The following is a 15,963-nucleotide window of genomic DNA, read 5'->3' on the forward strand; positions in this document are numbered from 1 at the left end:
TCAAGCAGTGACACGTGATGAGCCCATGCCCCAGCTTAGAGAAACAGACCCTACATCTCTGCTTCTTCCGAGCGGGGAGGATTTGTGGGTAGGTCTGCCGGCAACCTTCTCTGTGGGGAAGCTTAAGCCGGATTGTGCAATCACTATGTTCAGTGAACGCCTTCCTAGGCTGTCGGATGCTCTAATTCAAACAGAGTTCGATGCTAGGTCACGTCTTGCAAGGTCTCTTAACTCATTAGTGATGACCGAGACGGCGGCTCTTGAGTACGCACAGAAGCCACTCTTTAAGGTTATCGCAAAGTCATTACTGTTGAGCATGCAATGCGATCTGTATGATTTTGCGTTGGCTAGGAGAAATTGCAGGAAGCATGTCCTATCCGAAGCTACGATTAGGCATGAACCGAACAAGCTTCTGGCTTCCTCAATTTGGGGCGCAGATCTATTCCTGCCCTCGGTGGTTAACGAGGTTCAGCATGAGGCAGCACGCCTGAACCAAAGCATCAGGTTACGCTGGGGTATTCCATATAAAAGGAAACCAGAGTTCTCCTCCTCAGGTTCGAGGCCAAGGAAGAAACAAAGGAGATTCCAACCTTTCCAACCAGCTCAACAACAAGCTTTAGTCCAGACTGTACCAGTACAGCAAGTACCACAGCCTTCGACCTCCAAGGCACAGCCTCAGCATCAATTGGTTCTGTTGGCCCTGTCTCCTACCCAACAAGCTCCAACACCGTACGCAATGTCGCCTGCCTTTAACCCAACCTTTGAGTCTCAGGCATTTCAGCCTTTTAACAGGTTTGGGAGGGGTGGCAGAGCAAGGGGTTCCTTTCGCGTACGTGGCGGAACCAGAGCCTCAGGCTGAGCTAGAGGTTCAAGAACAGAAAGAGGGACAAGACCCTCATCCTCTCAATGAGGACTCTCAGGTAGGAGGCAGGCTGTACCACTTTCGTCATCGTTGGGGGTTCAGCAATTGGGCAAAAAGCATAGTATCCGGGGGCCTAGGCTGGAGTTGGATCGAAGGTCCTCCTCCACCCAACACCTTCTATCAAGAAGCAACACAGGAGTTGGTAGACTACTCCCAGGAGCTTCTCCAAAAGGGAGCAGTGTTGAGAACCAGGAAACTGAAGTACCAGGGACGCTTGTTCAGTGTTCCGAAATAAGGCACTGACAAGAGAAGGGTGATCTTAGACTTGTCCCGTTTAAACTTGTACATTCATTGCAACAAGTTCAAAATGCTGACCATCTCTCAGGTGCGAACCTCACTTCCCCGTGGGGCTGTCACCACCTCTATAGATCTTACAGACACCTACTATCATGTCCCAATAGCTCGGCACTTCCGTCTGTTTCTAGGCTTCAAATTAGGGAAGGAAGCCTTCTCTTTCAAAGTAATGCCCTTCGGGCTCAATATAGCCCCGAGGATTTTTACGAAGCTAGCGGAGTCGGTGGTGCAGGAGCTAAGGTCTCAGGGTATAATGGTAGTAGCGTATCTGGACTATTGGCTAGTGTGGGAGATGGACAAGGACAAGTGTATGAAAGCCACGGAAAAGGTCATGACTTTCCTAGAACACCTAGGGTTCAAAATCAACAGGGGCAAGTCCCACCTGTCTCCCGAGTCAAGGTTCCAGTGGCTAGGTATCCAATGGGACTTGGATTCGCATACTCTTTCCATTCCATCGGCAAAGAGAAAGGAGATTGCAAAGGCGACAAGGCAATTCTTGAAATCCAAAAAGACGTCCAGGAGAAGCCAGGAGAGGATCTTAGGCTCTCTCCAGTTTGCTTCCATGACAGACGTCCTGCTGAAGGCCAAACTCAAGGATATCAATCGAGTTTGGCGTTCGAAGGCCAATGCAAGGTTCCGGGACAGGCTTGCTCCGTTGCTAGCCATCCTGAAGAAACGTCTTCGGCCTTGGTCGAAGGCATCCAACTTGGCGAAGACAATTCCGCTGCAATTTCCTCCTCTGTCCTTAGTGGTGCACACGGATGCGTCTCTGACGGGTTGGGGGGATACTCGCAGTACAAGAAGGTTCAGGGGATGTGGTCAACTCAGTTCCAGAAGCTCCACATCAACGTTCTGGAGGCTATGGCTGTGTTTCTTACATTGAGGAAACTTCGCCCGCCAAAGGGGACTCATATCAGGTTGGTTCTCGACAGTGCAGTAGTAGTGCACTGCATAAACAGAGGCGGTTCAAAATCAAGCCATGTGAACCACATAATGATAGCAATCTTCTCTCTAGCGGCCAAGAACACCTGGCATCTGTCAGCTACTCACCTGGCAGGAGTTCAGAACGTAGTAGCGGACACACTTTCTCGCTCAGTCCCACTGGAATCAGAATGGTCACTGGACTGGAAGTCATTCAAGAAGGTTTGCAGCATAGTACCGGGTCTGGAAGTGGATCTGTTTGCTACCGAGGCGAACCACAAACTCCCATGTTACGTAGCCCCCAACCTGGACCCTCTGGCCTACGCTACAGACGCTCTGACCATAGATTGGAACCAATGGCAGAAAATTTACTTATTTCCTCCAGTGAACCTTCTCCTGAAGGTTCTGAACAAGTTGAGGTCATTCAAGGGTCAAGTGGCACTCATAGCACCACATTGGCCGAAGAGCAACTGGTTTCCTCTTCTCCTAGAATTGGGTCCCCATCCTCACTCTCTTCCGAACTCGAGCTTGTCACAACAAGTACAAACGAAGACTGTGTTCGATTCCTCAGGTCTTCACAAAACCCTAACTTTATGGATTTCATGAAGTTTGCAGGACGGAGGGGTGAGGACACAGACTCAGAAAACATTTCGTTCTTGGAGTCAGACAAAAGGGAATCAACACTCCGCCAATATGATTCAGCAGTTAAGAAATTGGCGGCTTTCCTCAATGCGTCCAATATCCAAAATATGTCAGTTAATGTAGCTATCACCTTCTTCAGGAGTTTATTTGAACAAGGTTTGGCGGCTAGCACAATTACAACTACGAAATCAGCCTTGAAAAAGATTTTCCAGATCGGATTTGGTATCAATTTAACTGAGTCTTACTTCACGTCTATTCCAAGGGCTTGTGCACGTCTTCGGCCTGTACAGAGACCGTCGACGGTGTCATGGTTTCTTAACGATGTACTTAAGCTCGCTTCGGATACAGACAACTTGGCGTGTGATTATCAATCCTTATTGCGTAAGACACTATTTTTGTTAAGTCTGGCTTCAGGTGCTAGGGTTTCAGAGTTGTCAGCTTTATCTAGAGACCCAGGTCATATAGAATTTTTACCTTTGGGGGACGTGTTGCTTTCACCAGATCAGACATTTCTCGCCAAGAATGAGGACCCTTTAGATAGGTGGTCGCCATGGAAAATTGTCCTGCTTCTGCAGGATCCATCATTGTGCCCTGTGCAAACACTGAAGGATTTCCTTTCTAGGACATCTGGCCATTCGAAAGGTCCGCTTTTCATTAGGGAAGCTGGGGGGACCATTTCTCTAAAGGGCATAAGGCAACAAATTTTGTATTTTATAAAGAAAGCTAATCCAGGATCATTTCCGAAGGTGCATGACATCCGAGCTATTGCGACAACTATTAACTATTTCAAATATATGTGTTTTGATGATCTTAAAAAGTACACTGGTTGGAAGTCACCCTCAGTTTTTAAACGCCATTACCTTAAGTCCTTGGAGGCTCTTAAATACCCGACAGTAACAATGGGCAGACCAGTGTCCCCTGCTACAGCATGAACAATTTGCAGTGGCTTTAATTTTTCCTCATTTTCTTTCCGCCAGCCTCATTAACAATCTACCTAAGCTACCTCAGCCCATACTATGATGTTCATATTTAGAGTTTAAGTTCTATTTGTACATATTGTTATTGTATTACAATTTAAATCTGTATTTTTGTAACTGAAATTTATATACATCTTTAGCCTTAAAATATGGTGTCTATTAAGGCTATGATATATTTTTATACTGTGTGTATCTTATTTTATTATATTCTCACATTTTTTAGTTGTTTTTCACTTTCAACCCTTTATTTTTATATTGTCATTTAACTTATATGTCTTTAGCTTGGTGTTTTCTCTGGTACAATTTCACGGAGCGACACGGCTGAGCCCAGAAAAGGGATTTTGACGTAGGAAAAATCTATTTCTGGGCGAGGAAGCCGTGTCGCCCAGTGAAATCCCACCCTGTCTTTCCCACCCTACTTAGTCACCAAGCTAGAATGCTATCTGCAGGTATGCCAACCCTGACGCTACCTTCGCGGTAGCAGGGAGTGAGCCATAGCACGGCTCCCCTTTTCTAAGGGGTTTTGATGTGGAAAAGGCTAATTGGAGAGGCTGCTGTGGTAGTGTTTTGCACTCGCCCAAGATTCATACCGACACCCTTTTAGAAAGGGTGAGCGAGTCAGAATATTCTGGAATGTCCAATTTAGCAGTTCTCTGGTATTTTAGCAATAATTTACCTCAGAAATAGCGCTAAAGGAACGTATTTCACTGGGCGACACGGTTTCCTCGCCCAGAAATAGATTTTTCCTACGTCAAAATCCCTTTTATATGTATTCTCGCATAAATGCAAACAAATTCATATGTATTCTCGCATAATTGCACACTTGAAGGTGGCAAAACATTAGTAATAGCGGCAGAACAGGTAGTCCTGCTCTGGGAGGAGATCAGAATCCTGTAGATTCCTCTATTTCCCCATCCTAACAACTTTCAGTTCTTATTATAACACCTTACATGATATTGGATATCTTAGGATATATTCCATTATTCTTAACATAATTCTTGTCAGTAGAAGGTTCCAAAGTAAAATTCTTGTTTTTCAAGACAATATATTTGTAGAAATATTTACAATGCTTAGAGCTTTCATCCATCCCTCTGTGGACTTGATCACTATGCATATATTTCATCTTGAAAAACAAGAATTTTACTGTGGATCCTTCTACTGATTACTTAGAAGCCAGTGACAACTCTTGGAGTCCCGAAAACCATGGAATTCATTGCTCACTTTATTCCAAGAGCCACCAACAGCCAGAAGGATGTTACAAGTACGTTCATCTCACTTAAATTGTGATTCAGGTCATTAACAGTGGTGAGTCTCTTATAAAATAAATGCAGTTTAGAAAAAAATTCATAAAAAAACCACTGATAATATAAATTTTCATAATGAAATTTATTATGTGGATATTTACCTACCGTTAAAAGTTAGCTTCTATCTCTGCACCAATTAGGTAAGTCAGCATTCAAACAAAAAATTAAAAGGCTGCCCAGATGACTGTCTAGTTCATCTGTTCTCAACCAGTTGTGTTTCAAATGTTTTAGCTCATCAGAATTCTTCTTGACAGTCCACTAAGTAGTGGAGAGGCTGGGTGGGGTCTAATTTAATAATATGTAAGTATATCCAAATGATAAATTTTATTACAAAAATTTATATTATTTGGAATGAACCTACGTTAAAGTTAGCTGATTCCCACATTGAGAAGAGGGTGGTGGGTAGTGCAGCTAGACAAAATTCCACTCAGTCAATCAAGCTAAAGGTTTCTGGCATGAAACCCAAAACATTCTTACCTGATTCAGAATCCTTTCTGGATCTTACTACCACCAGAAGTTGGATTGCTCTAAAGGAACACGTCTCTCATACGTGTGCATTGAAGAGTAGCCTTGCAGAGAAAATCACTTCAATTCAGCCAGAGTGAAACAGAAGCGACATGAGGGGACCCTGTGCCTAGGTCCAAAGCCCCTATAAAACGACACGTCGCTTAAAATAAATACCTTTATGATATAAAGGTAAACTCCTATACAAAATTTGTACCTTCACACTCCCCAAAATATTAACATCCAGAATACCCACTACTAGTAGCAGACCAAGGGCTTAACTGTTTTCAAACACGATTCTGCATACTTTAAGGTAGTGAGCGGGTAAAACCAAACTGCACTTCTACAGTGCTGCATTAATCCTATTCTGAAGTGACAGATTGACATAAGACTAAATGAAGTTACAACTGCTGCTCGCATTATGAATGTTTACCTTCAATAAGAGTAGAAGGTATGGAGCTCATTCTCATGCACTAGCCTAATCAAGTACATCACAGAAGACCTTGTGTTCTTTGACAAAGATGTTCTAGGTTTCTAAAACCACAAAACAAAAAGTTAACTTTGCCTATTTCAGGCTTAACGTTAACTTTGGCAACAACATCTAGATTTCCTAAAACCACAAAACAAAAGTTAACTTTGCCTGTTACAGGATTAAGCTTTGACAAAGATGTTCTAGGTTTCTAAAAGGATAACTACCTCTTCCAAGCTTAACCTATCTGAGTAAGTTTTAATTGCCCCAACAGGCCAGAGAAGTGTTTCCTCTTCTTCACCACTAAGAAGGTTGCATTGGAATTTATTTACATTTCTTGGAAAAACTTAGCCTTAACATCATCCTCAGCTCTAAGGTAAATAGATAAAATAACATTCCCTTTACAAAAGCTTATAGAAGGGCGCCTGCAATAAATGTTCTCTTTTAACTGCTGACAGTGCTAAATAAAAGGCTTCATAGTATATAATTTAGATAAAAGTTTAGACCTATACCTAAACTCCAGAGAGAGTGATATTGAGATGAAGGGGCTATAATCTCAACATCTTACAGTGCTGATCCTCAGCAAGATCTAAAAGTGCATGATGCAATACCAAGGACGTCATGGAATGATAAGCTTGAGCGTAAACAGAGAAGGTCTTCCTATATCAAAAGCAGCATAAAAACATTGATGTCTACAAGGTTCCAGGTACTGAAAATTCCTCTAGAATGGCACCCTCAGCAATATACAGACCGCTGCTTCTAGCACGAGGCCACAGTTGTTTTCCACTTGACTAAGGATAGATTCTATGATACAGTAGACCTCCCGTAATGGCAGGGGATGGGTATCACACCCTTGGGAATAACTAAAATCCGCAAATACTGAAAATCCCTCTAAAAATGCTTAGAAGTGCCTATTTTGAAAGTTAAAACCAAAAAACCCTCTAAAAATTCTTATACCTGAGTATATTAGTAGTTTTATCACAAAAACTGCTTTAAGTCATGAGAATCATATGAAAATACAGTAATTTGTGAATATTTCTTGGAAAAAATACCGCGAATAGGCAAATTTTCCGCAAATAATGTGTATATAAGGTCCACAGAAAAATCTGCAAGTGGGCGAGTCAGCAAATAGCGGGGGTCGACTGAACCTTGAAAATCCCCTTATTGGGAGGGGACATTCTAGTATCTCCAAGCAGTTAAGTATGATATGCATAATTTAGTGGAATTGCAAGGAATTCATAGCTTGAGTTGAAGCTACAAGGGCTCTACAAGAGTCACTAAGCAATTATTGAACTTGAAATTTCATGCTAATAAGTCTACATGAGTGCTCCTCAAGTCCCACAGCAGCTACCATACTTAAGGATTTAATGGCCATTCTGTTGGTAGTTTGTTCTTTCTGAATCCCCAATCACCAAAATACTGTCCCTCCATACATTGAGTGATCAAACCAATATTATGTTGTTCATTTCACTCAAAGCAGCAAACTTCCCCAATGACTTTGCTTCTGACCAGGGATATACCTGCTGGCCATCTTTGATGGTCCTTCCTCTGCCTTGACATCTAGAAAGTTTTACTAGGTGTAGTGTTGACCATTCTATGTTGTATGAAAGTGTAATGACACCAAGTTAAAACTCTTTGTTTTGTGTTGCACAACAAAGGGAAAAACCAAACCTGGACGTAGGCTTAAAAACAAAATGGACAACTCTTGGTTACAAAGTACCTCCTACAGAACCTGGTGACAATGATGGTCCTGGATTAAAACTTACAAATTTATTGGACGTTGATGGTCCTGGATTACTTACAAATTTATTGAACATTAGTCGTACGTCGTAAAATGTGCTGATTAAAGAAAAACTCTAAAAACAAGAGAATATAATGAACTATACTTGTCAGAGAAGGAAATCAATGCTAAATGCACCCTTGAAGCAGTCAAGAAAAAACTCAACACCTTGAATAGCCAATACAATAAGGAAATGAAGATGATAGTAACATCCAAGAAGTCAGGCAATGGCACTAATGACATTTATGAACCTGTTATGGTGTTTCAAATACCTTGAATTTCTCAGTGATGGAGAAATTCAGAGACCACATCATCTCTCAATACTTCAGAAACAGTGAGTGTATACCTGAGTTACTTAAAGATAATCAGTTTGAAATATTAATGTAAACTTGCAACATTCTTTTCCATACTATATTTATAATGATGCCGCTTTCATTAGGGGAAGACATTTATGTTTGAAAATGTCATTTTTTTATTAATCTGTAGTTGTCTATATTATATATATATATAAGGTATATATATTATATATATATACTATATTATATATATATATATACTATAATATATTAATAATACTATATATATCATATATATATATATATATATATTTATATATATATATATATAATATATATATATATATATATATATATATATATATATATATATGACATTTACATTATAAAATTTTTATGTGTTTTATTAACCACAAAACATTACACAAGGCACTTAATGAGAGCTGTACTGTAATACAACCTGCACACTGTATAGGGGAGAACATATAGGGGAGTCAGTACAGTCTGAATGGGCAAGCTGCTGATCGATGGTCTCAGGCATGCTTCACAACCATCCCTCAAAACTGCTGAGTTGCGTGCTCCAGCACCATAGGTGGCCACTGATAGTGTAGGCAGGCCTTTAGCCTTTGTCATTTATTACCTTTAGCCTTTGTCATTTATTACCAAAGAGCTCCCCACCACTGCCAACTAATTCCAATCAAATTGGGATGTATCTGGGACATACCCCAAGTTTGTCTGACAATAGAAATTGTCTACTATCTACAAAATTCTGGGACTATAAAATTTCACTAGCATATGATCTGTCAAGCATATGAGGAAATGCACCCCCAAAGCATCTGTATTTAAGAGTGAACACATGAAATCAATTGCACCCCAAAGTTACAAGAAAAAGTAAAGTGTAAGCATTTTTGAAGGCAATGCTTACCAATTGAGCTTGTTTGCCAGTTAACCGCCAAGAAAAAGGTAATGCAGATTCTATGAACAAGTATGACTACTAAAACATGTGAAAGTGGCATCTACATAACAGAGGTTAATGTTCTTCATATAGACCTTTTTAAACAAAAACTTAATAGTATGTCATCATCTTTATGGAAAATAAGAGTAATTTTCAAATTAAAAGTTAAAATTACAATAGCAATAATTTTGTCAAGTAAAAATACACAAAAAGTATAGAAAATCATAATAATTACAGTAAGTTATGAAGAAATGTATTTTACACAGGAAATGCCAATGAAATGATGAAAAATAATACCAATATAACAATGGTGATGAAAGCAATATTACTTAGATAAGAATTTATTTCCAAAACTCTAAAGGGATTCAGAAAGTTATTGGTATTCACAAGTCCATAAAAATGAAATAAAGTAAAACTCACCTTGTACATTGCATTCTGAATATCAGAAGGAGTTGGGTTGTATCGTCGATACATGGCAGGTGGTGGTTCACCCAAAGGAAAAAGCTCTTCTTCCACAAACACTGCAATTGCAGCTTGCATCATCTTCACAGTTGATACCCCTTGTCTGGTAAGTTCATACATTTTTTGCAAAACTCTTGGATCCACTGGTTCTTTTGTTCTGAATTTTGTATTCTGTGCAGTATTAAAGGAAATTTTAGTTGTTTTCATTGGTCACATTGAGTGTAAAATTTTTACCTTAATAAACATAATACTATAATAAACTCACCTTTTGAAATAATGTACTGTATAATTAAATATCTAACTTTCTATACAAACCTATAGGAACTGGATATAACTCTACGCTTTAGCCAAGCACTGGAAGCTATGAGGTCGTTCAGCATTGAAGGAGAAATTTGGAGTAAAAAGGGTTTAAAAGGAGGAAAACCTCACAGGTGCACTATTAAATAATTGTTAGGAAAGTGGAAAGTAAGACAGAAAAAAAAGAATATGAACAGAAGTACAGTAAAAGGAATGGAAATAGTTGCAGCAGCTAGGGGTTGAAGGGGTGCTGCAAAGAACCTTAAGTAATGCCTGCAGTGCACCACATGAAGTGCACTGACAGCACTACCCTCTACAGGATATAAAAGGCAATACAAATTTCAATACAATCATATTCCAAGGCAATAGTAAAGATGCAAAACTTCTAATTTCCTTAAGCCCCACATTTTCCAATCCACAAGTTTGACATGCAGTCCCCTTATAGTTTTGTTCAGACACTCCTCCAGAAAAGTGTGAATCACTAACAATATGTATTTTGTTTATCTTATGGCTATATTTCCACACTTCTAAGAGAATATGTAGTAAGAGAGAGAGAGAGAGAGTGATAGGAGGAGGAGACGAGAGAGAGTCCGGAGGACGAGAGAGAGAGAGAGAGAGAGAGAGAGAGGAGGAGAGAGAGAGAGAGCGCAATCATGCCTCTGAGACTGACTTGAAAGCCAATTTAAAAGACTGGGTTTTTACATAGTTTATATACATAATCCGTTCCAAAACCTCCCACAAATTCCAAAATGTACAAAAACCAAAACAATATAAGTTCCCATAAGGAATCATGCAAATACAATTAATGGGTTCCACACACCAAGAATATTTTTAAAATACATTTTATAGGGAATAAACATGACATTTTTTAAAGTAAAATGTATTTTTCCCTAACCATACAAACCTGGAGTCGTTTACTTAGGAGCCTAGGATAGATTGCAGCTCAGCTGAAACTACTGGCTAATATGACAAATTTTCTAAGACAATTTGTATTTTTCATAGCTACAAACCTGAGGTCTTAACAATAGGATAATTTCTAGCGCCTAGCTGGATCCGGTTAAAAAACAGATGAAAGCCAGGAATCCTGTGATATCTGGCAATGCATGCGTAGATCGAGTGAAAAGTGGTCAAGGACCACTCACCTACGCCGTCATGTCAGTCTTTCCCAACTCAGGATGTCTTAACACACAGAGGGGCAGCTAGAGGCAGGCAGTATAATGTTAAGACCTAAGGTTTGGAGCTATGAAAAATACAAATTGTCTTAGAAAATTTGTCATTTGTTCATACACGAACAAACCCTCGGTCTTAACAATAGGATAGACTCATACTTGGAGGGAGGTACAACACATCCTAAACTGGCTGGGGGCCTACCCACCCGTCCAGCTTCCAGAAGAAATGACTTCTGGAGAGGGACTGAAGCCTGTTGAGAAGCTAGATAAATTGATATCTAACCACTCAGACCCTGACTTGACGTACAATGATATATGGGAGAACCATTGTATATGGAACCAAAGAGAAAATTTGACTGTCCAATAGCAAACCAATACACCAGGGTTTGTACTACTCCCAACTCCTCCTCGCCATGGAGTGGAGCATATGCTACCGAATAGAGGGTTTGATATTTGTATATTAAGCGACCACACTATCAGTATGACTACTTTACTCACCTGTATCAGACCAGTCCAGCGAATGACGTGTCTATTCCTTAACCCGCCCGAAGGAAGAAGGAAAGGTACAAGAGAAAGGAGGAGGTCAGCCAACTCACTCATTCTCTCATCCACACAATCATCTTAGGTAAGATACAAAAGTGCCTTGTTAAAGGCAACTATGAGTTACACAACCTGTTGGGCAGCCACCACGGGACCCAGGGAAAACGTGTCCGCAGATCTGTGGGCAACAACCTTGAGATAGAAAGAGGTGAACGTGGACTGGCGTAACCAGCGCTCAGAGAGGGACCAATACCCCTAATGTTATGCGCTCTAGCCTGCACAGACGTGGTGGTGGAATCATCAAGAGTCAAGAATGCCTGTCTGATGGCTTCCCGTATCCAAAAAGCAATAGTATTCTTAGACACCTCTTTCTTCGTATGGCCTGTGCTAACAAAAAGTCTGCGGCAGCCTGGTCTAAAGTGCCGAGTCCTTTTAAGATAGTAACGCAGGGCCCAGACAGGGCACAACAAAAGCTCTTGAGCATCACCACCCACAAAGTCAACAAAAGCTCTTGAGCATCACCACCCATAAAGTCATTCAGTGATGGAGTGGAAAACGAAGTGAACCTGTCATCGTGCACAGAGGGATTTTGGGTCTTGGCCATGAATTTCTGGACAAATTCGAAGGACACCGACCCCCAACCCCTGGTGTGCTTCACATCATAGCTCAGACCGTGGAGCTCTCCTACCCTCTTAGAAGATACTAAGGCCAGAAGGAAAACTGTCTTGAGGGTCAAGTTCCTGTCAGATGAGCGACGCAAGGGCTCATATGGACTCTTAGTGAAGCTCCAGGAGGCCATTTGGAATGCTGCCATGGCAGTCAATTCCAGTGGCACTGCCTCCTGCTGCAAAAGGGAAACTCCCTCTGCACATTGACAGTCCAGTGACAGACCCATACACAAGTGAACCAGGTCCAGGTCAACCTGTTTAGTCTGTAAAGAATTCTCATAGTTCACATAGTATCTACTCTGGCGAGTGAGAGGCTGCGGAAGTGTCTTGCACGAGTGGCTAGACCCAAGCTAATTGTCTTGCCCAGACACAAGAATTCACCTGGTTTCAGCAAGTCCCGACTCCAGCAAACCCGTTGACGCTTTAGCAACCTTTTGCGGTCCCCATAAAGCTTCACAGGCTGATGGACGGCCCACAGGGGGAGCCATGGTCTCTTCCTCAAGATCACTACAGGGCTATTATCAAATGGACGATCTCTGAATAACTCCAACTCAGGAGTATCGGAGTACAGATACTTCAAACCCTTCCAGGTCACAGTCTTCCTGGGATACTCCCTCTGCAGGAGAGAGATCCATGCCAGAGCCACCCCATGATCTCTCTACAACTCAAGCATACAACCGATTCGCTCCGATCTGAGTACCATACCCGGAGTGTAGGCTTCCATGTTGCCCGAGGACCATACCCAGAGTGTATGCTTCCATGGTTGGTCTAGAATAGAAGTGTTAATGTTCCCAGTCCTGAACCCTAGGCCAGTCTGGCTTCCAGCTCCTGGCTCCCTGAGAACCCCGGCAGGTGAGGAAGGCTGCTGTCGTTCATCAACCCGCGGTGACAACGGCTGCACTGGTTGGGAGCAATTCCTGTTCATACAAACTTGGACAGGGGCTGTCCCAGGGAGAGCAGACCTGTTCACGGAAGTGTGGACTGGGGCTATCCCAAAGATGTGCTTTAGTCTTCTTAGAGGCCAGGCCCTCTACAGTAGAAGACTGGGAGAGGGACCACCTCTTGCCTCTTCCAAGTGAGCGGACTGGTAGGCCAGTGTCACCACTCCAGAATGGGAATGAGCAGGGGGTGAATGAGCGGCTGCATGTCCTGAACTCACTTTCTTGCTGGGCCAAGCCTAGCTACGTAGACTGGGGACCCTTAGCTGCTCGGGAAGGTGAATTCCCAGGACCAGTACCGGTGCACTGGGGGTCCGTGGAACCATGAGCAGAGGTTGCACCCATACCAGCAGACAGAGCGGGAGTTACAGCACTGGTAGAATCATACACGAGAGATTCCTTATTCTATTCTGTGGAAGAAGGCTGCCTGTCAGAGGCCCTACGGGACTTCTTAAGGCTGTGAGAGGCAGCCTTCTTCGTCTTCTACTTGCTAGCTTTGGAAGAAGGGGAGGAGGTGGAAGCACAAAATGAAAACAAAGACGAAGATGACAATGATGACTTCCGATTCCTCCTCTTCGACTTCTTCCGATCGCAGTAGGCCTTGGACAACAGGGTGTGGAGAAACATCAAGTGAAGATAATGTTAAGGGAATCATTTGAGGACACTACTGGAGGCATGACGGACGAAACCACCATTGTAGTGGTGGCTCTTGAACCAGTAGACATCGTGACCATATGTGTAGTCACGGTCATGGTAGCAGCAGTCACAGGTAGGGTCTTGGAGGCCCTCAAGCAAAATATCAAACCCTCCCCACTTGGCTCACTGAGGAGGTCTAGGGAAGGCCATAACTCCCTCAACCATTCAGGTTCCACAACACCTAAAACAAAAGTCGGGTTAAGAGAGGCACTTCTTCGCACCGAGGGAGATAATTCCCCCTCTGAACAAAAGGAGACTGCCAGAGGGCTGTAGCAGTCAACTGCCCCCACAACGGCGACTCTCTATTGACAAAGCAATAGGAGACTGCTAGGAAGAAACTGCTCCCCTAGGAGTAGCAACAGCAGGAGAAAGCTTGGCCGAGGGCAAGAAGGATCCAGAGAGAATCCACGGTGTCACAAGAGGAGTATTGAACTCTGATGACACCAGGGAAACTTTCTTCTCTATCTTCTTTTCCCGGGCAAACTGCACCCACTGTTCAGAAGGCCAGAAATAACATTCACCACATGGGCTTTGTTGATTGCAGTTATGCTTCCTGCACAACATACACAGGGTATGAGGGTCTATTTCTATTTACAAGAGGAATTGATTGATTACAGGGTTTAATTTCTGAGCAGTGCCTCACAATGCATGGTTTCCTCTTCTTAGGCCTTATATTAACATATAAGGCAAACAAACAAACCCTCATATAAACACAAACAATAGAACAGAAAAAGTCAAATGGGAGTTGGGCAGAGAGCACATCAGATGTCTTGACATAACGCCAGCTGAAAGCAAAGTGGAGTGCAGACCAACGAGTGGCCGGGGCTTCCCCCCCTGCCATTGGTAACTACCTCGTTTGAAAATTAACAGCCGTCCCAGCTCGCATCCACAAGCAATATCCCTATGTAAGGACTGAAGTTTGTACTGTGTAGGAACAACAAAGGATTACTGTACTCTAAAGAACGATGAAGTTTTTACCTTAATCTTAAAATATATTGTATAAGAACAAAACCACACCATTGGGGCATTCAGGTGGGAAGGGGTAATATTATGAGAAACTTAACTGATTACACTAAGCTGGACATTTGTGAGTTACAGCTGTCAAATTCATAAGATGGATTTATAAAAGAATGAGGTGCCCACTGAGAACTACAACTGGGATCTCAAAGACTGAAATGGTTTAGACATGTGATAAGGACAAGGAACAGCTAGTCATGGAATTATTAAATACAAAAGTTGTGGTACTAATGAAATTACTAAATACAGAAGTTGTTGTACTAAGACCACTACTAAGGCCATAGGAAGAGAGAACATGAAAACCAAGACCAGATGGAAATTCAGGAGAAAAAAGTCCAAAAGGCAAGAGACAGTGGAGAGATCTCATTTCATATATAACCCCATAACAGAAAAATCAGACCCAAAAATGATGATGATGACTGTCAACTATGGGATTATCAATCTGATTTACCTTCGGACGTTTCTTTTTCTTCACCACAGATATTGGTTCAGCAGGAGAAGAAGTGGAGACGGTATTCTCTGTAACCTGACCACATGCTTCTTCCTTCACCTGAAAATTAAAAGGGTAGTTTGCAAATATTAGTGAGGATAACAGTCAAACTGCATACTGTTTATACACAAACTCTCTTTCTGATGTTATCATGGATGATAATTGTATTGTGCCTTAGTCCTCCTCCACAGCTAAACAATTACTTCCTATCAATTATCAATTTTTTTTTAATCCAGGAAGGCTCTTTAGCAAGTTAAGTGACCTATGTGTTACTAAAGACAGTGTACTAATACCATACACAGTATTATGGTTGCTTATTAAAACAGACTAGCAGATATCTCCGTGCCCTCAAAATTCAAGGTTTATAAAAGCATCAAACCTTACTTACTTTTTTATTCTTTAATTTCTATTCTTTAATTACGGCAAGAAATTTAATGGCCCATTTGTTTCTGATATGCTGTGTATTAATACAAAAAACAGAATTGTAGCTGCTTAATGGGGCAAACTAGCAGATATCCCAGTGCCTTCAAAATTCAAGGTTCCCATTGTTTTAAAAATTCAAGGTTATAAAAGAATCAGGCTTCCCTTAAGCTAGTAGAAGGCAGATAACACCTATTCTGAG

General features: G+C 41.8%; 1 protein-coding gene across 1 annotated transcript in view; it reads right to left on the reverse strand.

Moving 5' to 3' along the window:
• Positions 1–15,963, reverse strand: part of LOC135225232 (calcium-responsive transcription factor-like) — a gene marked incomplete at its 5' end in the record, with an annotated part of 91,779 nt that overhangs the window by 32,764 nt on the left and 43,052 nt on the right. The window contains 2 exon segments of the mRNA XM_064264558.1: positions 9,485–9,697; positions 15,303–15,401. Of these exon segments, the coding sequence (XP_064120628.1) occupies positions 9,485–9,697; positions 15,303–15,401 (312 nt within the window).

This window comes from Macrobrachium nipponense, chromosome 13, assembly GCF_015104395.2.
Source record: "Macrobrachium nipponense isolate FS-2020 chromosome 13, ASM1510439v2, whole genome shotgun sequence".
Classification (NCBI taxonomy): domain Eukaryota; kingdom Metazoa; phylum Arthropoda; class Malacostraca; order Decapoda; family Palaemonidae; genus Macrobrachium; species Macrobrachium nipponense.